This window comes from Choloepus didactylus, chromosome 9 (genome assembly GCF_015220235.1).
Source record: "Choloepus didactylus isolate mChoDid1 chromosome 9, mChoDid1.pri, whole genome shotgun sequence".
NCBI lineage: Eukaryota > Metazoa > Chordata > Mammalia > Pilosa > Megalonychidae > Choloepus > Choloepus didactylus.
In genome coordinates this window covers 118,574,704-118,601,769 of record NC_051315.1, presented here as the reverse complement: position 1 = coordinate 118,601,769, position 27,066 = coordinate 118,574,704, and the positions used below count along the sequence as shown (strand labels likewise).

General features: G+C 35.1%; 1 protein-coding gene across 1 annotated transcript in view; it reads right to left on the bottom strand.

Moving 5' to 3' along the window:
• Window positions 1-9,073: 9,073 nt before the first annotated feature.
• Window positions 9,074-27,066, bottom strand: part of NYAP2 (neuronal tyrosine-phosphorylated phosphoinositide-3-kinase adaptor 2) — a 279,845-nt gene continuing 261,852 nt past the window's right edge. Inside the window, exon 7 of the mRNA XM_037849647.1 lies at window positions 9,074-9,551. Within this exon, the coding sequence (XP_037705575.1) occupies window positions 9,324-9,551 (228 nt within the window). The 3' untranslated portion in view covers window positions 9,074-9,323. The remainder of the gene's footprint in view (window positions 9,552-27,066) is intronic.

The window sequence follows — 27,066 nt, the reverse complement described above, 5'->3', positions numbered from 1 at the left end:
TATTTTTCACGGAGGTGTTTTTTTTTTGCCCTGTCTCAACTAGCTGCCATCTTAGGTTTGCCCCCTCTCCTTTATTCTTATATTTGTGCACTTCATGTTCTCCATCCTTTCCCTGAGATCCATTTCAATTTTTTTTTTTTTTTTTTTTTCATTTATTCTTTTGGGCATTAACATTCAATTGCTTTGTCCTCTAGTTCACTTATTTGTTCTGCCTCTTCAAATCTGCTGTTGTGTGTCTCTAGTATATTTCTAATTTGGTTTACAGTCTCTTTTGTTTCCATAAGATCTGCTATTTTTTATTTACTCCTACAAATTCTTCTTTGTGCTCTTCTAGAGTCTTCTTGGTCCTTTATGTCTTTATCCAACCTATTGAAGTTGTTTCAGAGATTTGTATGTACCTCTGATTAATTACTCCAAGTTCTGTGTTTCCTCTGGCTTTTAAATTCAGTCATTTGGCTCATCCATATCTTCTCGGATCATCGTATGCTTTGTGGTTTTCTGTTGACTTCAGGGCAATTGCTTATCTTCATAAAGTTATTTTGGGAAATGCAATATTATTTAGACACTTACATAGAATTTAGCAGAACTACAGTTTGCTGGAGTGCACTTTCCCATCTTCCCAGCAAATGGTACTTTTGTACCATCTCTTCCCCTCAAGTCTGCTTTCCCCTGACTGTAGCTGTGTAGGATCAAAACCAGGTGGAAATCCAATCACACAGCAGTTCTCTGTGTGCACTGGGGACTGCCAGCCTTGGGGGTGGGAGCTGGGCCCTCTACAGTTTGGAAGAGTGTTCACTTAAGGGCCCGGTGTGTCTAGTGATTCCCAGGCTTCCAAGTGAACCACCCTCAGGCTGTGGATCTGCGAGTCTCACCCTTCCCAGCCCTCAGTAAGCTCAAAAGTGCCCCTCCTCTGAGTCAGCTCCCAAGGTCCCTGCCCACTGTGCACCTGTGAGCCTCTGGGGCAGGAGAGAGGCTTCTGGTGCTTCCATGCAGCACCCTCACTTATCCCCACCTCTCACCCATGCACACATGGAGGAAGAGTAAATGTGCCAAGTTTTCTATGTGCAGTCAACACAAGTCTGCTGGTTCCCAAGGTCCCTCATATGAGCTCCCAGCCTCAGGGTTGAGAAGGGTTATCTCCCCAGCTAATTGCTGAGATGGGTTTTCAGGAGTGGAGAGCTTCTCCTTCCCCTATTCAGCTGGCCTGGCTGATCCCAGTTGAATAAACTCACCCCATCCTTTCAGACATAATTTCTCTGCTTTTTCAACCAAGTCCCCACCATATATTGTAGAGGTCCTTCTCTGGCCACTTGTACCCTGGAACCATTATCCCAATGGTCTTCTGCCTTTTTTTCCCAGTCATTCCATGGGGGAGAAGTTTGCTCCACCTCTCCTATTTCTCCATCTTCCCAGAAGTACAAAAATATGTTTTATAATAAATACAAATATGGCATTGTTAAATTAACTGTTAGGGAAACTCTCCTACCAAAGGCTTTTCTGGCTGGTTGGATTTTGAAGTATAGATTCTCTCCTTCAAAAATGAAGTCTTTCTGTAGACATGTCCTCACCATTCTCAGGCCCCTGGTTCCCAGCTTCAGCCCCATCTTCCACCTCCTGAAAAACCAGCCTGCACAAGAAAGGCTTCTCAACTCATTTTTGTTGAATACTGAGTCTCAGGAAATGGATGGGAGCCCCATCATCATCTTAGTGAATGGATTTAACCAAAAACTAGGTTTTTCTGCCCACAGACCTCTTTGCCATGAAGTACCTTTCAGTGCCTTTGATGAGAGGAGATGTGAAAAGGAACAATTTTTTACTTGGCCCCATGGATAAACTGTTGTTTCTGGGGAAAGTGATACAATTCCAATGTGTAGGAGAAAGTTGATTCTCTAATACAGCTTTCTCACACAAGTGTGGTAGATTGAATGATGCACCCCAATTTAGATATGTTCTTAATCTCAATTTACATTCCTGTGGGTATGAACCCATTGTAAATATAACCACTTGAAGTTGTTATTTTTAGTTAAGGTGTGGCCCAACTGAATGAAGGTGGGTCTTAATCCAGATGACTGGTCTTATAAAGAGAACTAGGAAGTCATTGAAACTAGAAGGCATCTGAGGCAGAGATATAAGACAAGGAATCTTAAGAATTGCAGCAAGCTAGCACCAAAATGCTACAGACCAAACCCAGAGAGAGAGCAAAACTTATCCTCTGACACCATGGGACAGTATAAATTCCATTGTTTAAGCCATTGTTTGTGATAGCGGCTCTGGAAAACTATGAAAACAGGTTTCACATTCTAATCACTTGAGGAGCTCTGGGGAAGAAAGAAGTAATGATAAAAAGGAGGTGAATTGGCACCTGAAACTGTCCCTGGGTAGATAAAATCAGAATCTCCAGGAGTGAGGCCTAGACATCAGTATTCCATACAAATCTTCTAAGTTGAATGTAATGTTCTGCCATTGTTGAAAATCACTTGACCAGAGCAATGCTTCTCAGACTTGACTAGGCATAAGAATCACCTGAAAAACTTGCTAAAACAGACCCACAGACCTAAGCACAAGAGATTCTGATTTAATAGCTGTGGAATGGAGCCCAAGAACTTGCATTTCTGACAATTTCTAAGGTGATTCCCAGCTGCCTGTTTGCAAAGTACACTTTGAGTAGCAGGCACCTAGGTTCTGGCTACCAAAGGCTCCCTCAACATAAACAGAGAACCAAATTACCTAGGTCCCTGCTGTGCAAAGCATACCCTAGGGACAGGCAACATTTGCATCTCCTGGGGTCTTGCCAGAAATGCCAAATCTCAGTTTCTGCTGAACTAGAATCTGTATTTTATTTTACCAAGCTGCCTAGGTGATAAATATGTGCGTTGAAGTTTGAGAAGCACTTCGTTAAATGTGGCTGCACATTGGAATCATCTGGGGTTGGTTCTTAAAATCCTGTGTTCTAATTCAGAATGTTTCCTGGACATTAGGTGCTAAAAAAAAATTGCCAGGCAATTCTTATGTATAGCAAAATTTGAGAAACACTGCTTAAGAGGCATGATGTAGGTGATATTGTGCCAGGTTTTCTCTGAACTTCTCCCCTCCCTATCTCCTGGTTTGCCTCATTGCCTGATATTCCACTAATAGGTTTTCACTAATGCATGTTAATGAGAATTCTCTCAAATCCAAATCACCATAGATGGATTAACATTGAAGTTTTATCCATCATTCACACCATTAGTGTTAACATAATTCGTTTAGACTCTGAGATCACAGAGCTTGGAGGATAAATTCTAATAGAGCTCAGGAGAATAGAAGAAATGGATATTTTAGAATACGAAGGCACTTCTTGGCATGAGTTCAGCTGGATGGAAGCTTGGAGTGTTGATGGTGGGGGTGGAAGTGATTATTTCTTGTTCAGCCAAGAGGTAGAGAGGTAGGCACTCTGTGCATCTGGGTAGCTGAAGGAATGAAACTAAACAGCAGGGTTAATTGGATTTGAAGAAATTTCATGAAAAGAACTTATGAAAAATTGTGAAATTATAATAAATTACACTGAGATTGGGTATATGGGGCATATGTGAGTGGTTAGTGAAGTATTCACGAGAGATTGTTAGAGGACATTGCATTATTATACATGCACTTTTTGTCAGCTCACTGAGCTCCAGAATCTTGTCTTACTTAGTGCCAGTATTCAATAACTTTATAGTTATTGACACCTGGCAACATATATGTACTGACTTGCTCCTTCGTTAAACCAGGTTGATTCTAGAAGTGTGACTGAATAAATGAACGTACCAAATACCCTTCCAATAAATGTTTTGTATGAATATATATGTCTGGGATTGCTGGACTTTCTTCTTTTTTAATGCCCCAGGACACCTTAGATACACTTGGAGTCATTTAACTGGAAAGAGAAATGTCTAAGTTCCTTTTAGTTAGTGGGCCAGTTATTTGATGCAGAAGGCAAGGAGTGATTAAGCACAATTGCAGATAACATAGCTAAATTAAAAAGAGTCTAGACCTTCAAGTAATTACCAGCACCAGTCTTCTACAATGCATGCAATAGGCAAATGTAGAAATTGAAAAATATGAGTATTTTTCTTTAAAAATGTTCTTAATTTCATTTCTTTTTGCATAAATACCACCAATGATAGAGCCAACTAATTTAAACTATTGCTTTTATTATAGTTACACGGGAGCACAAATAAATAAGCACAAAAGTATTGTAAAATATTGCCAATGCACTAAAGAAAACAGTTTGTTTTCAAACAACATCTGGTTACTTCAGTAGTATCAAAGTACATTTATAATTACATATTATCTAAAAAAAATCAAGTACAAAAATTAAGAGAAATGAAGACATCAATCAGTGTTTATATTGTTTTGTATATAGAAATGGCTAACAACACGAATATAGAAATGTTATCTAATGCTCATTTGCACAATTTTTCAGGCATCTACCTGACATTTCTTATGCGTTATGAAAAATGCAATATGACATTCAGATTTTTAGATATGGTAAACATGATATATTGGAATGGATGTTAAATGGTTTCTTTTTAAAATCCTGTCTTTTAAAAATGCAGTGCCATTATCCACTAAAAAACATATTATTTTATATCATTTTCTCAATAGCTATTTATTTCAATTTCTTGAAAAGAGCAAGAAAGTAAACATACAATTGCTAAATACGTAAACACATTTTTAGTGCAAGATAACAAGACCTGTGACTTTACTGTGCTTTGTTTTTTTATAATCACAGTGCACTTTACACAAATTGCTACACTATATATGTTAACTTAAAGAGTTCCAAATGAAAGAAGTGCATACCAAACATTTTCATATATATTATATACAGTATGTATACTGTATGTGGGTGTATACCTGTGTAAATGTAGATGATTTTAGGGTAGGCAAACCCAGTCATATTTGGGAAAAACAGAACACCTAAAAAGGATTTTCATGTATGTTTGGTTGAGAAAACCTGCAACTGTATTCCTTTAAACATGATTCCCCTTAAATTTGAAATTTTACAATATTTAAAGGGAAATTTAATGAGACTTTTTCCACATTACACACATTTTCCTACAATGTAATTGGCCCAAATATCAAAGGGTTTCAGATCAATCCAAACCCCAAGCCAAAACATTCAAGTCCAACAGGACAAAACATGTTATCCTTTTACTGATTTACATAGTCAGCAGTACATATCAAAAGTGTACATATAGAGGCTTACACATAAACATTTTATACCTGGACTTTAATATGTTGTAGCATTGTATTTTGACTGTACACTCAATCTGAAAAATAAGAGAATACCATATATAAACACATTATAGATGTCAAACACGTGCAATTTTCTTCAAAACAATTGGCTTTGTTTTGAAAATATTAATGATGGTATAGTTAAGCTTCATGAAGGCAAGGACCACATCTTTTTCAATGTTTAATGCCCAGTGCTTTGCTTCATAAACTTAAAAAAAAAACATGACTGATACATAAATTGCTCAGCAGTTGACTGTTGAATGAATAATGAATTAATAACAAATTGTCCACATTCTACAATCAGGTATCTATTTTCCCAAACAGGGAAGATGTAGTAGATTAATTTCAAATATTATTAAGTACCATTTTTCGTTTGCTTCCATGTAAGTTCAGGATACAACAGATTGTGGTTTGCTGTTCCATTTTATTTCTACTCCTTTGCAAGAGTGAAGGATCTCATCTCAAATTACTTACTGCTTAAATCGTAAGAATTTTCTTAATTTCACAGGTACACATAGTTAGCTTACAAGCTCTTTTCTATTTTAAGGAACTGACTCACCTTAATATCTAAGTGATATTAAAATTGTCTCTTTACATGCATTGTTTTGATGTCTAATCTGATGAGTTAAAACAATAACTCAGTAGGGTTGTTCAGTTTTGTTCAGTTTTACAGACTTGATCACTCAACTAGCTCCGAAGAGTCTATCCAAATTTAATGTGTGGACAAGGCCTAAGTTAAAATGACTCTGAAAATTCTCTAGAAACATTCAAAGATGACTTTTTGGGGGGGATCTCAATGTTTCTGGGGTTCTAGTATCACTATTTTTGAAAAGTAAAGTTGCCAAGTATTTGAATGTACATATTCTTTAAAACTATAAGTTTTAACTAAAACTTAATGTCTTGTTTTGTTCTACATTCCTGACTATTTTATATGCATGCACATTAAACTTCATTTACACAAGTAAATCACTTCTTACTCCAAACTAGCTTCAATAACATAAACATTGGGGAAATAGCAGCATTGTTTATGTAAAGGACTGTAGTCATACCTCAGAAGATCCTGGCTTCTATGTTTGGGCAGAGATGCAGGATTTGATTTTCCCTTTGATAAATTCTAAAGAAATTTCTTTCTTCTTTGCCAAGACATGTTTTACGTACAGAAGCATATTGGGTGACAGTCAATACAGTTCCCTTTCTATACAATTTGCTGTGAAAAGACCTTTTGTTTTAGGTCTGAGCTCTTTAAATCTGATGATTATGCTATGATAGGATGTGTTTTTTGAGACTGTTAAAAATATCAGCTTTATTATGCCACAGACTTCTGACTGTGGGTAAAGATTTTAATTATCTGACAAAATTCGTAAATTGAAATATCATGACTGACCATCACCAGAAAGTCAGCTTATTTATCTCCTTATGCCTAATGACCTCTTTCTCTCCACATAGAGAAACACTAAACAAAGAGGAAATTAATTTTAGAATGGCTATTGCCATATAGGCTAAGCTACAATGGACAGCTGTATACAGAATAACAGTTCTTGAGTCAAATATTAGTGAAGCCACTTTTCCAGATCTTTTAATTACTTCCCATTTAGAGTGTGATTTGGAGCAATTAAAGGGAAGTGGTTGCCTGAGGTCCGATTTTCAAACAAGTTACCTCCACAGAAAATAACGTGTTTGAGAAAGGAGCAAATGAAACCTGGCAGTGCATGAGTTTGGCAGAACAGATGGGAATGGCTGAATCCAACACAAATCAGTTTAGTGCCTCTTTTTACTTCTTGACAAGTGGCCAGCATTAAAAAATACCATTTGCTTAACCCAGAGATACATGGGAAATATCGACATCTGCAAAACATACTTGCATCTCTGTATAAAAACAAGTTGCCTAAATATAAATTTCAAGAGAGGAATAATTATTACCATACTGAGCCTGAATATATGTACCAAGATCATAAATGCTGAGAATCAGTGTTTTGTGTCTGACTGTTTGGCTTGAGCATATGTGGTTATAATAACTTAAACCAGGATAACATCTTGGATCATAAACACATTTTATATCAATTCTGATTTTATCTTAACACATTTTCATCACTCTTAGATTTGTGCTCTATCAGTTGTTGGGTCAGAAACATATTCTATAAGAGGTGAAACATGGTGGCAAGATTTATTTAAGCTACTTAAGATCTCTCAGTGATTTCCTTTATTGTGATCCTGCTTTTTTTTACCACTTCAGTTTAGACAAGCAAAACCTAAGATGTCCGTAAGTATATTATGTATACAGTTCTCCCACTGAGTACTCATCCACGCATGTACTTACACACATAAAAGATAAACACGCTCCCACTTACCTTGTTTCCTTTTTTTCAGGATTCTAATTGGACATCAAAATATACATAACTATAAAATATTTAAAAAATTATTTTATAACATTTCAAAGGTTTGAAAGGAACTATTAATGATAAAGCATTACTAGGCTTTTAGCAATATAGATTACAAAAATTCCCTAAATCCTGTTATATTTGGTTTTATTGAGCAGCACTGACGTATTGCTGTCAATATCCTTTTGAGGAAAACCACTATAATGATAACTTTAAACACACCTTTGCTCTCAGAAATATAATACTAAAGTGATTGTTAAAGAAGAATCATATACTGTCAATTTTAGGAAGCATAAATAGTAATTTAAATATACAAAATATATGTGAGTTTCCTTTTTATTCATCCATGGCAATATTTATATTCAACTAACAAGTTACTCTTAAAAGATATATATATATATATATATATATTTTTTTTATAACTTAGCATTTCATCACCACATACAATTGAATCCATCCCATCCCCCATCCCCTGCATTTCCTGTTTCTTTTTTGAAACAAAATAAAATGAAGAGGTCATAATTCTTTGGTCCGGTGTCATAATCAGTGAAAATGGGTGTGATGATTATGCACAGAAGACTATGACCCCCAAATATGGTGAGAACTAGTTTGAAAAGAATTGACAATAAATATTTTTCCATGAATGGACTTAAATTTTGAGAAAGATTTGCATTCAGTGTACTAAAATGTATAAACTCATCTGCATGAATGCTTGTATTTCGTTTACTGGGGGAAACAAACACACATAAAAAGTTGCTTAGAAAATAGTGATTGCAGTGGCAGCAATGCCACTCTCAGTCCAACCTTCTTGAAAGCAGTTGTGCTCCTTAGCTTCTGACTCCTTCTTCCTTCCTTTGTCACAGTGATCCCGGGTCTGCTCCAATCGATCGATGATGCAAGGACATGTGTCCCAAAAGTCATTTCCGAAGGACATGTTTTCCGCTGGGTTGTCAAAGATATCCTCATAACTTTCTCTGGAGTCTGACTAACCATTGCTTAGTATAAACAAAAGGATATTTAAGAGAAATTCTTATAAAGCCAATATAGCAAAAATATTGGTGTCAATGTAACACGGACATTCAAATTAAGCATCACATTTGCATTCATCTCCTGTAGGACCCATAAAATCATAGAAAGCAACAGATGTTCTTAATGAATATGATATTCAACTTCTACATTACTAGCACCAGAGTAATTCATGTATGATGTGGTTGAACATGATTGATAGCTGTGAGCTCTTGTATAGAAGCCAAATGTGGGCAGGAAAAAAAGCATTTAAAGGCAAAAAAAAAAAAAAAAAAAAAAAAGCAATAAAAGGCATCAGGGGATTACATATAAAAGAGATAACAAACCAGGTAATACCGAAATTATATTGTATAGTAAAACTCTTGATATTTCTGTAATTTATATATGTATAATGGGTATTATTTCAGGTGCCATCTATAAACTAGTAAAATATTTACACTTTAATATCTTCTGGATTCAAAATAATCCGGGATAAATAAGTGTGCCTTAATTGCAAGGAACTATACATTTATCTCGAATTTGCCACAGGTAGGCACAGCTTCCTGTAGGTTTTCCAGGGCAGCACGGGCATTCCACTGCAACAGAGAAGATATAGGACATCCGATTCACAGGTGACCGAGGCAGTCCTGTGGTCTTGGGGAGCTCACGCAGTCCTTAGCACAGTCATATGGCAGTGTCCCAGAACACTGTTTGCTGTTTAGAATAGGGTGGAGGGCTGTATTTCTTTGCACCTGCGTTCTTCTTCCAGCTGGGTAGGATAGGCATGCTATCCTGTTTGCAAAGGCCCTTTTCCGTTTTCTGTCTAGCCTTTATTTCTTTGCACAGGCAACGCTTTTTCTCAATCATCTCAAGCATTGTATGGTCTCCATGAAACCACTGCATGCATGCCACCTAGCAAAAAAGAAACAGTGAATAACAGAAGAAAAAAAAAATAGAAGAAAAGCAGATTTTCTGCACTGTGCTAGCAGTTGCTTTGGGAATGTCAGTTATTCCTATACCTCCTTAAAAATGTCTTAAACTGAATTAAGAGATCTAATAATTCTGGCAAAGCAAAAATAAAAGCATGGAAACTGCAACTAAATTGACACTTAAATTAATAAACATTGTGATATTATTTAACAGTCATGGGGGCATGAATAATTTTCCGATATGTTCTAAAAGCCCATGATGTGGAAATAAACCTTTTTTACCTTTTAAAGCAATTTGCTACATACTTACCTTTTATTTTCTTTTGTCATGCAGTTCTCATTACTTCTAAGTACAGTTATCATATATTCTAATATGAGTGTGATATGTTTTAAAGATTTTTAAAAAACAATTTTCATTCTTGAAATAATTTTTAATGCTTGAGTTTTGTTTATAAATCATGTGTAGTATCATTACAACATTTCATCATTGTTTCTACCCAAATGACTTTAATTCTACATCATAACTTCAGAATTAAAATGCTTAGGTAAATCCTCTTCAAATAAGGATTTATTTTAGCTTTTACACTTTGCTACACTTACTGTTGCTTCAGAAAATATCGAAGTTAGAATCATTGGCCTCTGCAGTCACACTGGCATAGATGCAATTTAATTCTAGAACTTTAGAGAAGCAGATTCATCAGGTCAATTGGGTTACCAGGAGAAGATCCAATGCTTACTATATATTGATGCACATATATATATTGCTGAACAAGTAAACAGTGCCTGCAGGCCTATATGGTGCTGTGCCCACCAATAACTGTTCTTTAGAACAGAGCCAGGGGACTAAACTGTGCAAAAGGGTAGCAAGTGATTGACCCAGGACCCCAGGATAAGGAGGCTCCCACTTAATTGTTTAAGCAAATCTTCACTATGGCCTTCAGGGTTAAAGTAATTCACTTGGAGTCACAGAATTTGGTATAACAAATTGCAGATAATAATCAGAGCCAACACTTTTATAATGCTCACTCTCTATCAGAGCCTATCCTAAATACTTTGCCTATTTAATTCATTTATTCCTCACAATGACCCTCTGAAGTAAGCACTCTTCATTAACCCCATAAAGATCAATAAAATGAAACACAAAGATATTTGCTAACTTGCCCAAGGTCACAGATCTAATAAATCCAAGACTCAGGATTTGAACTCAACAGTCCATCTCCAGCTCCTGAGTCTTGAACAACCTCACCACCCCACTTCTCAATGTGTATACAGCACTGGAAAGGACTGGGGACCGACAGCAGGCCAACAGCCTCAATTATAGGTGAAGAAGCTAAGACTGCAAGAGATTAAATCACCCCCATATCAGGCAGGGAGGTCTTGGTGTGAACAGGGCAAAACTGAATTCTCGTGACTTCCTAATCCTTTAGGAAACAGGCAGGACGTAGAGCTAGAAGGCATGAATTCAAACCCTAGATGTGTCAAATTTCCACTGGTCACTCAGCTTCCTGGTTGCTTTATCTTAATAACTTTTAGGAGTTGGTATGAGGATGAAATGGGATAGTGAAGGTGATGTCATATTAAAAATAGTAAAGCATTGCCCAAAGTATTTTAGTACTTACAAATGCCTGGTAAATTTCACATAACTACCCTTTGCCAGGTATCTGCTAAGAACTCGATATATGTAAAATAAAGCTTCACAGCCCCCTTGAAAAATTTGGATTTATCTACATGTTTCAAGTTAGAAAACAGAGATTCATGGAGGTTTGAGGAATTAGATCAAGGTCACAGATAATAAGTGATACATCCAGGTTTCAAATGCAGGTCTGTCTTCAAAGTCAATTTTCTTGCTACTATACCATGCTCCATCTCCTGAATATCATTTAGAAATTAGAATAGTAGTTATTGTTTTATGTACTACCACTTCCATATGTAGTCAGAAATAGTGCTATATGTATAGCTTTATGAGAATAAATACAAAATAATTAAGTCAAAATCAATGTCTTGGACTTGGATTCTAAAAGATGATTCTCCTAGATAAATATAGATAAATATATTTTATGCATCTAAGATGATCTGAAGTTCCTTGAAAGGATGGGTTATGTTTTATGCCTCTTGGTGTCTTTTGGCTCCTAGATCAGGACCTTGGCTATGTGTATGCATCTTTTAAATAAAATTCTGGGTATTTAATGAGTTAATCTTACCAACAGGTTTGTGTCCCAACAGGGGACTGCCAGGTTAGCTCTGAAATTTTTCCTGAGTCATAATATTTTATAAGCAGATAATCTACACAATAAAAATACAGTAGCTCTAGTTTGGTGGAAATACAAGCAAAATTTATTGAGTGACTATAAACTGTTATCAGTGGAATTTATGACACAGAATTCCCAGAGGGAAGGTCCCAAATCTCATCCATCTCAGTAGCTCCATACATTCTCAATAAATGATTCATGAATTAAATAGAAGCTGCCATCATTGAACTGAACAGTTTTTGTTGTCTCTCAGAAAACTCTCTAGATCATTTTTTTCTTAGTAAAATCTCACTGGATTCTACACATGTCAATATAATTGCAAAAGCTCCAGCCACCTTTAAGGCAAGATATTTCTTAGCATCACTTGTATATTTTCATTTTGTTAACTTGGGCATACAAACATTAAATCATTTATTACTTAATTTTCTTTAATATTTTTAGGGTGCAGTTCAGTATGTATGATTGCAAACTAATGATTTTTCTGAAAATCTTTAACAACAGTATCACCAATATATTTCGTAAGTGACATTACATTACATTTCATAAATGTACAGAATGCATTGTATTATCTAGAATAGTTGCATTTTCTGTCAATTCAAAGCTTATGCTATATAGGAATGTCAATTTATTAAAATAATAAATGTTTATTGAAAGGATGAAGGATAAGAATAAAAAGTCATAAAATATAATTTTCATCATTCTTTACATTTTTCTTTGATCTTAGAAGTTATGTGTCCATTTGACTGATACGATAGTTTAAAATAACAGTAAGAGAAAATCAACACTTTTTTTCTGACCGACTCCATAATAGCTTCATAACATTGAAAACTCATGTAACCTCTTTGAATTTCTGGTATGTTTCATATAGATAGATAGATAGAGAGATAGATAGATAGAGAGATAGATAATATATATACTGTATGTATATTGGTACATACTTCATATATACATTGTATGTATATTAGTGCATACTTCATACCACACGTGGTTGTATGAGGCTGTGAACGATTGCCTACAGGAGGGCTGGGGAACTTTAAAGTCCATACATTGTTGATAATCTTATCTACTGATCCTTAATGCATCAAGAATAACATAAATAAGGAGTCTTTAGATTAATAATTACCTTCTTTAGGTAATAAAATTTAGTGCAACCTTAGATTATGAATGAGTTTTTCACCAAAGGACAAAGAAACAGTAATACTATACAATAATAAATATTCATAAATTTAGTTAAAATATTCAATTTTCCAAAATATGTAAATCATAGAGAAAAAATATTCTGAATAAGCAGTTGGCGAACTTCAGTATTAAAAATTATGCCAGAATAAAACTGCTGCAAGCATGCATAGCTCTATTGATTTCATTTTTTGTGCTTCATTAGTTAGTATGTAAAAAATAATTTATCAAAGATGTTAGGAGATAGAATGCAGTGTTGAGCAAACTTCTTGATGGCCTTGGAATTAAGTTCAGTTGTTAGTCTTGAGGTTTGTGAATAAAATTTAATTTCTGAAACATTTGAAGTAACAATAAAAACTACCTTTCAGGTAACGTGAAGTAAAATAATCTATCATCACTATGTTCATCTTTCTGTTCCAGCTTCTCAGACCCAGAGAGCCCATATAAGAGAAGTTCTCATTTCCAACAGGGGAAGTGTAAGCTTTAATCTGACTGGGAAGGGAGCTAGAGTTCCAAAATTTCTCTGGATTTTCCCTTTATCCTGAAGAAAATTTCTCCGGGACAGCATTGATACTTTGGGGGATATCAAGGAAGAGAAAGCCAGTAGATATGATTGGAGGATGAGAAGCAATGACAATCACTTCTTCGGTAATTATGTGAGATAAATTCACCTGAGTTTGTACCCTCCCTATTCTTAAGAAGCATAAGGTTGGGCAGGGATATTATTTCTCTCCTTGAAAATGTTCTTCCTCTCCCATTTAGTTTGCTATGAGAATAATCCTTTATTAATGAAATGTACAGAGAAAGTAAACCATGGCTTTTTACATCTATTTTCAATGTAATGAACTACCACAGGGCTCAACCTACTAAAATCCATGGGACAAATACAGCCTATGAGCTAAGAATGGTTTTTACATTTTTAAATAATTGAAAAAAAATCAAAAGAATATTTCCTGAGACATGAAAATTCTATGAAATTCAAATGTCAGTGAATACAAGTTTTATGGGGACACAGGCATGGCCACTGGTTTGCGTGTTCTCCACTGAGAACTTCACACTACAAAGGTAGAGTCCAGTAGTTGAGTTGAGATTATATGGCCCACAAAACCTAAAATATTTACTGTTTGACCATCGTGCTAGTTTGAATCTATTATGTCCCCCACAAAAGCCATGTTCTTTTAATCCAATCTTGTGGTGCAGTCTTTGTGTGGGTGGGATCTTTTAATTAGGTTGTTTCCATGGAGATGTGACTCACCCAACTGTGGGTGAGACCTTTTGATTAGATTATTTCCATGGAAGTGTGGCCCTGCCCATTCATGGTGGATCTTGATTAGTTTACTGGAGTCCTTAAGAGAGCTCAGGGGCCAACACAGACCCTGACACTTGGAGATGCAGACAGAAAGATGTTTGGAGATGCTAAGCTAAGAGACAAAGCCCAGAGTTTGCCCCGGAGAAGCTAAGAGGGGACTCCCAGACGCTTAGAGAGAAATGCCCTGGGAGAACAAGCAAGGATGGACAGGAGCTAAGAGCGAGAAGCTAAGAGAGACAGAAGCCCAGAGACATTTTGGAGAAAGTCCTTTTGTACCCAGAACCTGGGAGCAAAGGACCAGCAGACACCAGCCACGTGCCTTCCCAGCTGACAGAGGTGTTCTGGAGGCCATCGGCCTTTCTTCAGAGAAGGCATCCTCTTGTTGATGCCTTATTTTGGACACTGTTATGGCCTTAGAACTGTAAATTTGTAACCTAATAATTCCTCTTTATAAAAACCAATCTGTTTCTGGTATTTTGCATAATGGCAACTTTAGCAAACCAGAACAGACCTTTTCAGAAAAGGTTTGTTAATCCCTGAACTACCAATAAATTGAAAATATATCCAATTGACTAAATAGTTACCAACCATTTTATAATGCTTTTGTATATAAACACTCAAATAAATGTTATGCTACACTTGCAAAAAGTAGGAAAATTATGTTTTCATGGATGGATTAAACATAAGAAAACTTGCTAAATGTCTTCATATCTTCTCCACAATACGTGGTTATTGGCTCAAACTACTGTTGTCCTATAATCACAACCTTTCCTATATATGTTTCCAACTAAGTAAACAGCCAATAACGCTTCAAAAAGTATCTATTAGAATGGTCTGATATAAGACCAAAGAGGATAATGTCAATTTTGGTATTAAGAAACCAAATCAAGGGCATTGATTCACATGGTCTTACAATATTTTTCATATGAAGTTTGGCCCCTTAGATAAAACAAAACTGAAATCATGAAACCTAGATTTGAAATCAGTTCTGACAATTATTTTAGATAACTATTTGGGAATGTTGATCATATATTTTATGATGATATTGCTGTAAGGAAAAAAAAGGAATGTTAGAATTAAAGAGATAAAGTGGATAAAATGGTTTAAACTCTCCAGAGAAAAGATTTAACATAATGTCAACCCCTTCTTTTTATAAATCTCCAATGCTTACTTGGATTTTAGTGAGGAGACAATGTAGTGACATGACCTCCATATAAAAATTTGTTTTGAGAACTTTTATTTTCTTACTTTTAGTGAATTGTATTTCTCTATTTTTCCCTGCTATATTTTTGAAGGAAAGGAGTCGATAAACCCTTTGAAACTGACACAGCTTAGAGATGGAAGGGCTATAATTATCTGCACTTGTTAGCATATTCACCAATAAAATTGCTTTACTAATCAGTTATCAAATCACGAGTCCATGTTACTTGATCACAACAGAGAAAATAAATGCTTTTTCTTCTTTGAATGACTAACCCTTGCTCTATGTATGTGTCGTAAAACAACTGATATTTTGGAGGCATGTAAAAGTAACCCAACATCATACTATTTTTTTGCCAAATATTTTAAATACAGTCAAATCCAGGTGACTTTACCTATAAATACTATTTCTTTAACTTTGAAAAATATAAATACAAGACAAGGGAGATGATTTTGCTCTAAATGAAACTTGTTTCCTACTTTATGATTGTCAGAATGAAACTATTTGAAGAGATAATGTAAGTGGCAATACTAAAAAGGTCAGAGACAAATTCAGTGGCCTGGATTTGATTCTAGGCTTTCAATCTCACTATGGTGATGTCATGAAAGTTATTTACCTTGCTTTCTTGCTTGAGATGTGAAAATTAAATGTTTTTTATAAAATATTCCTGGCCATTATAGACTTTTATTATATTGTTATTATTTGAAGTAATAGGCAGTTTTTTGTATATCTTAGCTTTTTCCATAATGTTTTGTCTGTATTTTTTTTTTTTCATTTAACTCTCTGATTGATCAGGAGTTTCTTTAATTATTCACTTGTGATTCTTCCCCACTTATCTGCAGTGTTGACTCAGAAACAATATTTTATGGAAGAATTATTAGACAAGTTTATACCTGAGGCAAGTACTGTAATTGCAGTGTTTATTTCACATTTCTAAATTTAGTTTTGAGAAATAGATATATTGATAAAATGAGAAACAAGTTTTGATTTCAGAGTTGCTTTTAACATAATAGCATGGGTATACTTTAATTTCTGCCTTTCTTCTTCTAGATTCAAAGTTACCACTGGATGCACAATCTCTGATCAACTACCAGGTACATATGAAAAACACTACCTATAGGCATTTTAAGTCATATATACTATTTGGTTTTATGTATTTGTGCTTGCTTACATGTTCAGTCATGCAAAACTCATTCATCAAAAAAGTACAAAATTATAAATTAAAAAGCATTATAATCCCATGCCTATAAAGAAAAGCAGAGTTTCAAGCTAATGCCTGTTGCTTATTTTCTCTTGCTGTAAAAAGGAGGAAATCATCTAGCACTTCAGTTTTATAATGATGCCTTTAAGCAAGACCCAAGTCACAAGTTGCTTTTAGGGGATGGAGTTTGGTTTCAGCTATTGTACTAAGTAGTGACAGTTTTAGCTTACCCAGTTGGCTCAGATTGAACAAAGAATCAATGGTCCCTGTTCTAGTTTGCTAATACTGCCAGAAAGCAAAGCACCAGAAATGGAAATAAAGGAGGTTTATTTGGTTACAAAGTTACAGTCTTAAGGCCATAAACTGTCCAAGGTAAGTCATCAATAATAGGGTACCTTCACTGGAGGATGGCCAATGGTGTCCAGAAAACCTCTGTTAGCTGGGAAGGCACGTGGCTGGCATCTGGTCCGAAGTTCTGGTTTCAAAATGGCTTTCTCCCAGCATGTTCCTCTCTAGGCTGCAGTTCCTCAAAAATGTCACTCTTAGTTGCTCTTGGGGTGTTTGTCCTCTCTTGGCTTCTCCAGAGCAAGAGTCTGCTTTCAATGGCTGTCTTCAAACTATCTCTCATCTGCAGCTACTCTCTCAGCTTCTGTGCATTTTTCAAAGTGTCCCTCTTGGCTGTAACTCCTCTTCAAAATGTCACTCTCAACTGCACTGAGTTCCTTCTGTTTGTCGGCTCATTTATATGACTCCAGTGATTTAATTTAGACCCACCCTGAATGGGTGGGGTAACACCTCCCTGAAAATTATCCATCAGAGTAATCACCCACAGTTGGGTGGGGTACATCTCCATGGAAACACTCAAAGAATTACAATCTAATCAACACTGATATGTCTGCCCACACAAGATTACATCAAAGATAATGGCATTTTGGGGGACATAAAACATTCAAACCGACACAGTCCATAAAGTTCAGTGTGCATTCAGCCTCTCTTGTGAGTTTGTTAAAATGCAAATTCTGACTCTATGTCTGAGTGAGGTGGGGCTCAGGCCTCCCAGGTGATTCTAATGAAAGGTGGTCTGAGCTCCATATTTTGAGAAATATAGCAACTCTAGGAAAAGATAAGAGGTTATACTAAGTCAATATGGAGGCAAATATTCCCAAGATCTGACCCTTCCCATTCCCTGTCCATCTGTACTGGGCAGAACACACAAGTAAGGAATCAATTGAGGTTTTGGGGAGAGGAGTCGGATGGATTTTTCCTGGGAAAATCATTATAGGTAGAGTCCATCCATCTCATCCAAGCCCCACATGGCCCTGACAGTAAAATATAAAGTTCATTGCTATTAACCAGGACCAGCAACATAGAATTGTCAAAAATTTTTCTAATACCTGCATAGGATACTTTTATTCCCAATAAGATACTTGGTCCTTTCTAGAACTTTATTAAATATTCTTGATCTTAGAGACTTTATTATATAAAGACTATGAGGGCATACTTCCAAAAGAATGCTTTAAAATATACTGAATCTAAATCATTTCAATCGAGGTTTTCTTTTATTCCATTGATAAGAGTCTATCATAATGATAGTTTGTTAAGGAAAATTGAAATACTTGGTGAAGAAAGAAAAAAAAGGATGGATTGGGTGTGAGTTGTGGTGAACACTGAACTTTTAAACAGGAATTTGGAAGAGGCATCCCACTGAAGAAGGAAAACAGGCAGACTAGCAAGATCAGGGCTCTGCCTTTCAGTACATCTAACTTAAAGGAAAGTTTTCCATTCTCACTGCTCAACTTAGTGTTCATGATTATCATCAATATAATCTGTTTATTAAACAATCCCTTACAATGTGACAGACTAAACATGTTATTATAGCTAATGGACTTAGCATGTGTCTTTGTCAGAGTGCAATGGAGGAGACAAATAAGAGTTACATTGAAATAAACACAAAAGAGAAAATTAATGGGAAAATTGCATGTGTTTGTATGTGTGTGTGTTTTAGTGTGTGTGAGACAGAGGCAGATTATGCCAAAATGTGAACAGTAGTTACCTCTGGACAGTAAGATTGCTATTCTTATTTTCTTCTTTTTGTTTCTCTCTCTCTCCTAAAATTTCAATAACCACCGTGTATCAATTTGTAAAATGAAAAACATCCATGCAACACTAACATTTTCCAATTCCTTATGTTATCTCACAGCATTTCTTTTCCTTCTATTTTAGCATTTTATACACACATGTGGTCATATCTGAGATCTTACTACCATCCAGAATCCACTAGTTAGAACCTCTAGTCCTTCAGTGTCTTAGTATGTTCCAACCTCTCTGACTACTCCTGATTTATTTCCCACCTCACCCAAACTAGAGAGCAGAATGATTTCAGCAGTAATCAACAGAGCTCTCAATTCCCTTGCCCCCTTTTTCTTCTGCTACCCCCATGTACTGGTTAGTTTTATGTGTCAACTTGGCTAGGTTACCATACCCAGTCATTCAATCCTGTGCTATCCTAAGAGTTGCTGTGGAGGTACTTTGTCCACATCTACAATCAGTTGACTTTAAGGGAAGGAGATTATCCTTGAGAGTGTAGGTGGGTCTTATCCAATCAGCTGAAAGGTTTTAAGAGCAAAATTGAGTTTCCCCCAGGAAAAAGAAATTCTGCCACAAGACTGCAGCATCAGCTCCTGTCAGTGTTTACAGCTTGCTTCGTCTGCCCTACAGATTTTGGACTTCCCACTTCCCACAATCGTATAAGCCAATTTATGTCCTACTTCTTTTGGTTCTCTGGAGAACTGTGATTGATATATCCCACTATGCCAAATTCTAATACAAAGCAATGTAACATAGCTGCTCCCAGCCATGAATATTGCTTAGAGAAAAATCATGTAATTTTGCGAATATGACTTCATTAAAAATTAAATGGAATGCACAGTTTATTGCATTTGCAAACCCCACAATGTACCATACCTTTACTCAAGTCCTTAAGCACCTTCCCTGCTCAGTCCCCTTCAGTGACCCTGAGCATTTAGCACTTCTTCCAACTTCATCAATAAGAAAGTCATTACATACATGTTCTTTCATGTTTCTACATTTTATATTTTCACTCTTACCCACCTCTTATCTTCTTCCTTAAAGATGACATGGATTTACATCATTTGAAGAATCTTCCCATGCAGTACTCTGACTCCTTTATATCCTTTCTTTCAGATTTCTTCTCACTCTATCCACTGGCTCTGTCTCTGCAGCCTATATATATATTCAAGCCTATTCCATTTCTTTTATTCCTTTCATTACAAGGTTTTCCATTCACTGATTGCCACTTGCTGATTCATTCAATGGAAACGTATTAAGTAAATATTGTGTTCCAGGTGTTGCTCTAGGACCTAGTCCTTAACTTCAATAAACTCAGTTTATAGGGAATTAGGAATGTGCAATAAGGTCCAAAATAGGAAGTGGAATATTACATAGAGAGTTAATATTTTAGTCATGGTTTCAAGAATGGATGGAAGTTTACCACTGTAAATGTGTGAATGTGGCTTTATTTGGAAATAATAATTGAGTCAAGATGAGGTCATGTGGGATTACAGCTGGACCCTAAATCCAATATGACTGGTGTCCTGAACATAGAGGGATATTTGGACACAGACACACAGGGAGAACACCACGTAATGGCAAATGCAGAGCTTAGATTGATGTGTCTACGAGCTAAGGAACACCAATCTTGCCAGCAAACACCAGAAGCCAGGAGACAGGCATGAAATAGATTCTCCCTCAGAGAGAACAATCTTGTCAATACTTTGATTTTGGACTTCAAGCCTCCAGGGCTGTGAGAGAATAACTGTCTGTTGTTTTAAGCCACCCAGTTTATAACCATATGCTGTGGCGCCCTAGCAACCTAACACAACCACCTGGGTGGGGATGGTGGGAGGGCAATTCCAGCAGAATTAAAAAAGGTTCACATGAAAGGAAAAAGAATATTTCAAACATGAATAGGAGAAATTTGTGTTGGGAGTGAACAGTAGGAGAGGAAGCTAGTGACAAGTCAGGAGCTAATCTGAAGAGTTTTTTTAGATTATGCTAAGGAATTTGAGCTTTGATTTATACAATGTAGAGAGTCATTGATTGATGGTCCATTTGGTATTTAAAAGAAATTGTTCCCACTGCAGCAAGAGAATATGTGGCATTTGGTAGAGAGTGGTGAAGGTTGTGGGAATATTCAGTCAGAAGGCAGCTGTACCTGTTAGATGTTCCAAAGCTATACGAGAACTGAAACTAGAGTATTGATGGAGGGAATAAAGAGGAGGAGATGGATTCTGGAAAAACTCTTAATATTTTCAAACATTTCTCCTCGCTCATTTCCCAGTCATTACCCAAGCCACAGCAATTTGGCTTTCAAAGATAGGCTATGCCTATAACCAACATAACAACTCCATAATAGTGTTAATTGTGACCACCATTTAAATGTGGTTTGCCCAAGATTTTATTTTTCCATCTTCCTCTTTTTCCTACTCTTGCTTAACAAACATTTTGTAATTTTGTTCAAATCCCTAGCCTCAACATTTATCTCTACTCCATTTTCTCTCAGATTAAACTTCCAATTTTGACCTCTATTCCAACTTCCAGATTTGTGACTTTAGCATCTAACCAGATCTCTATAACAGGATGTCCTGCAGGTTCTTAAAACATAGCCTTTCCAAATCCAAGTGCATTATCCTTTCCTCTACTGAAATACATTTCTCTTCTCATTTCCCTAAAGACAACTGAGTATCCTAGCTAGAACCTGATATCATTTTCATTATTTTTTTCCATTAACTCCTACATTCAAATGGACTAAAAAAGGCAGCTAATTCCACTTCAGAAATGTTTCTCGAACCTGTCATCATCCTGTATATTTCCATTGTCATTTTCTTAGTTCAGTTCCTGGAGTGTTGAGAATGCTTCCAATGTTCCATTTCTAATTCACCATCCATACTGCTGCCCAAGTGCTCTCCATGAAGTCCCACATAAAATCAAAATATTCAGTGTCTGTCCACTGCTTACAGAAAAAAAGTTGATAATCCAGATTCTTCACAATCAGCTTTAACATTATCTTTTCAGGCTAATTTTCCCATACCCATTTACTTCATACTCCAGCCATATCTGATTATTCATAACTCATCCAATACCACAGGCACAAATTTGCTCCTATAAGTTAGCTCATCTGTTCCCTTTTTCTGGAAAATTCTTCCTCCCTGCTGCCATGTCTTCCAAGTGAAAACCTACTTGTTCTTTAAAGCCCAGCTAAATGCAGTAAGAATTCTCCAGGAGGTCTTCTATGAACTCTAAGAGCCATGTTTGCATATTGCTGGCATAGCATTTATTCCTGCATTCATTAATTTCTGCAGGCAGCTCCCTCTTATACCATACTATGAACAAAACTATGAGTTTTGCACAAGATTCTGAATTTCTGGAAAGCAGAGATTCTATTTTTCTTATTTTTTTCATCCCTACAATCTTAAAGCAATATTTCAAAGGAGTCCAACAATATTCAATGAAAACTTCATTGAAGTCAATTTTTAACATGACTAGTTTGAGAGAGAATTTTTACTGCTTCTTTCTGATTATCAAAGTGATATATGCCTATTTTGCAAATTATGGATAATAGATAAATCATAAGTAAAAATAATCTATAATACCACTACACAATTTTTAGTTTATATCCATATATATATTTATATATAATCTTTGTAAAAAAACTTGTGATTATACTATATATAAAATTTTATATCCTTGTATTTTTTCATTATTATATTAATAGCTTTGATACCTTTTCAAAACATGACAATAAAAACAAATTCTCCATCGTGAATAATATAGTTTATTTAGTCATTTCATAAGTTTTGACATTTAGTTGGTTTTTATATATTAAATATTATAAATAATGTCACAATACCTCATGATTATTTCCTTCATAAAGTCATTCAAACAGTAATTCCCAAGTCAAAGGGTAAAAACATTTCAAGACTTTTGATACTGTAAGAGCTGATTTGACTTTAAGAAACATTAAACCATTTTCCATTCCCATAAGCACTGTAAGAAATTATTGTAACCACATGTTCATTAGCATTGGGTTGTGTTACCAAAACAAACAAGCAATCAAGCAAGCAAACAAAAATCTTTGTAAATTGTATGTGTTTGAAAAACCCCTTGACTTCAACATTTATTTTATTAGCAGTGTGCTGAATGAGCTTGAGTATTTTACAAATATTTAATAATGGAAGAGTTGATCAATGACTTTAATTTATTCCTTTTTTTTCTAATGACATTGAAGTGTTTTACATACTAATTTATAATTGCTTTTTTTATCAATTTGTGTTATTTATATTCTAGTTATCATAATGATTTCCAGTGTTTGATATTTTACTGTTAGACATTCAGTCTCACATATGCTATTTCAGACAGATGTTTCTAATTTTTATATAGTCACATAGTTGATCTTTTCATGTTAGAAAGTTCCTGCCTTTTCCATAACCTATAAACAAAATCCCTTATATTTTTCAAGTTTTAAGTTTTTATTGGACTCTTCAATCCATCTTTATTAATTTATTTCTACTTTTCCTTATCACTAAAAGTATTTCACTTAGGAAGGGAAATATATTTATTAAGAACAATGAGGCAAAGATAAAACAATGGAAAAATGGATGTTATTTTCTAATTCTTCATGAGGTGAGAATCTCCCTTTATTTATTTCAAAATACGTAATCAATTATCCAAGCACATATTTAATCAATCATAGTGCTTAAGTCATATTTCAAAGTCTATGAGTAATTTTATACTATAATGTTGTTTTAGGAGGCAATAGCTAGCCTGAAACATTCAATCATGAGAATATGCATATCATTTCTACCTTAAAGAAAGCAACATCCAAGTAACAAAAGCTTTGCTTCCCCTCTTCAAACCATCCCTGCTGTAATCATGGTCTTGCTTGACTCAGAAACCCGTTTGAGAAATACATGCCTACATCTAACCAGTCTTTTACAAACAGCATGCTAATGCTTTATTTTCCTGCTTCAAATGATTCATATTTTGGATAAGGTAAAGTTTTTCAGGTACAATAAATTTTATCAAAGTCTTATAAAGTGTTTCACTTGGGAAAATATTTAACAATTCTGTTTAAAATAATCATTATATCGGATTAAAAGAAAATAAATATCTCTTTTGAAGGTTGTTTGGAAGCCTAGCATACATACATGCACACACACATATAAACACAAATATGCATATGTACATATCATTTATATACTTAAATGTATCTATATACATATGCATTTATATAAATGTATGTAGTGTATGTATATTTATGTCTATATATATGCATATCCAACGTCTGTATCATACATTTATGATGAAATGATTGAGCCTTTCCAACAGATTTCCTAATTACCATGTTGTTTAGAAAATAAAATTTTAAAAATTCTGAAGGAATATACATATGAAGAAAATCACTCAAGAATAATGGTGGCCCACGACAAATAAAATCTCATATTTTGCTAAAAAAAAAAATTTGTGGAATGATTTTATAAAAGTTCTAAGTATAACAACTATAATAATAACAAACATGGTTTATTGTGCATAAACCATGTTCCAGGTACTCTGAGGGTCACTTAGCATAAGTCATTTCCTTAAAGATGAATACCTTTATCATCATGCCAAATTGCCATTTCTTCAACGATAAAATGAGGCTTGAAGATACTAAGTAGCATATACAACATCATATGCCTAATAAATGGCAGGATTGGAATTGGAATTCATGACTAAATATACCAGAAACCAAAGTCTGTGCCCTTATCATTACAGTAGATTGTCTCATAGCTAATCATGAGTAAAGTGATCCACACTGGTTAAAACAACAACAAAACACCCATTATGGTACTTGTAGTTCATATAGCCAATGACGTGGGAAAGTATATTAGATTAAAGGTGATACTCTGCTGCTGATGGACTAGAGGGATTTATAATCTATCAAAACTTTGGTAGAGAGATAAAACTTTGGTCTTATAATTTGTCATTATTTTCATCTTCACCATCATTTTTGTCTTCATTATTGTCAAGACCACAAACACAAATATGATACATTTCTTCACAGTGGCCCATGCCCCGTGTGAGCCAATAGTCTGCTTCATTTCATTTTAGCCTCACAATTATCCTGAGACTGCCATTTTCTAGAAGATAACCTCTAGAACTGAAGGGATTAAGATCAGTGAGCAGCCTCTGGAGATGGATGTCATCCTGGGTGTGAAAAGGGATTATCAGCAAAGCATAACAGCATAACCTCCCTTCCTCCTTTAGGCCCTTTTCCTGGTCCCTAACTCACAAGAAAATACTCACAAAGCCGCCAGAATATTTTCACTTGCTTATTTTTATATTTCAAGGTTGTGTTGCAAATTTTTTCTTTTCTGCTCTTCACAATAAGTCCCTCATTGCTTCCTTCTTTAATAATTGTTACTAAAACATTTAATGGAGGGAGATGTGTCCAACTAGTGAATAACAGCAATTTCTATAAACATAAAGAACAATGATTCATTTCTTGGTGTATGAGAATAGCTCTATCTAACCTCACCTCCAAATTGCTTACTCACTCAAAGTGCACTGGGTTCTGCATAAAAGGAAGGCCCTCTGAAAGAAGTTTTCCTTTTAGTGCATCAGCCACAACTTTGGTTCACTTCAACAAACACTCTTTCCTTCAGTTTCATGGTAACAAAAAAGTTTAATTATTATCTCATCTATTTTAGGCTTCTCCAAATATTCTCACAAGCTTGGAGAGATGTTAGTATCTCTGAACTGAGTTGCACAAAAGTGTTTGTTGATATAGTCCGTTGCATGAAGAGAAAAAGCCCAGGAGAAAGGCCTCACAAAAGGAAAAAGCCAGGGGTGGTTTTCTTGCAACCACCGGAAGAAGACACTAATTGCATAAAACCATCATCTTACAACTCTTCACTGTAGCAGAATTTTAGAGAAGAATGCAATTTCAAGGTCTTGAAAAGTGAAAGAAACTTTGTATCTCTTGTGAACAAATGCAAAGTACAAATTGGCAAGTGTGAAAGACTTAGCACATGTTCTCCCATGCAAGACTATGAACAAATTTACCAGGGAAACCTATCCATCCCATAACACTCCATTCATCCAGGTATGAGTAGCAAGGCATTTTCATTTTCATACATGTGTATAGAGCATATTTACGGTGTAATAGGTGGATTATTCTGTATAAGGATTGAAAAAATGGTATGACTGAAAAATAATGATACTACTGTGTGAGAGTTGATTTGTGATACAATTAGTGTCAAATCAGCTTAAATTTTTGCTGCATTAAAATTTGGAAAAAATTGTGACAAAGTCTAAAATAAGCATAAATGATATATGATGCTCCATTCATATATCAAAATATAAGATAAGACTTTCCAGAGAAAAGCTGATTCATGTTCAAATATATATTAAAAAATATGTCTAAGTCCACAGGAAGCCCCATGATAGAATCTTCAAAAATAAAATGAATATATGATACTTGATTTGGTTTTGTACTATTTTAGGATTATGAAGTCTTTGCCCTTGGAATGTAAAAATTGCTATAGGAAAAAACTGTCATATATTTTACCCAATAAAGAAGACACAACATGTTTCTTAGCAATTAAACCTAGCAATGACTATAGATATAATTTATGTTGTTAATTGACTAAGCTAATGGTTTGTAATAAAAATAAAACCTCTGAGCAGGTTTCAGAGTTAATTTACATATTTTTACAAGAGAAAGAAATTTTATTAAAAGCAGAAGGCCTTAAAGAGTCATTCCCTGAAGGAGCAAAACAGTATTACAAGATAAAATTCAATTACAACAAATGTATTGATGTTTTCCACTAAATGTATTCTTTTAATCACTTACATTAGCATTAATTTAATTTCAAGTTTAATTTCATTACAAAATATTGGTTTTTAATAGTGTATGTGGACTTGACCACAGATAAATTAGGGAGGGTCACACTTCAGTAAACATTTGTTTTACCTCACAAAAGAGAGGGAGGTTCATGGCCAAACAAAATATGCTAATCTTTAAAGAATACATTCTAATGATAAATAACTGAAACATCTAAATGCTATTTTTAGTTCTTTTAACTTTGGATGGAGCTGGAGAAGTACAGGTCAAAAAAATTTTTCTCTACTAATATATACTGTCCCACATGAGCATAACTACTTATGGAAGAAGAAACACACTGGTGATCACACTCAGTTCTGGGTCCAGGTTTGCCATTTTCTAGCTCAGAGCAAATCACTTTACTTGCCCGCAGGATCCAAGGGTCCAAACTGCTGAGTGCAGGCTGCATCAGGCTCACA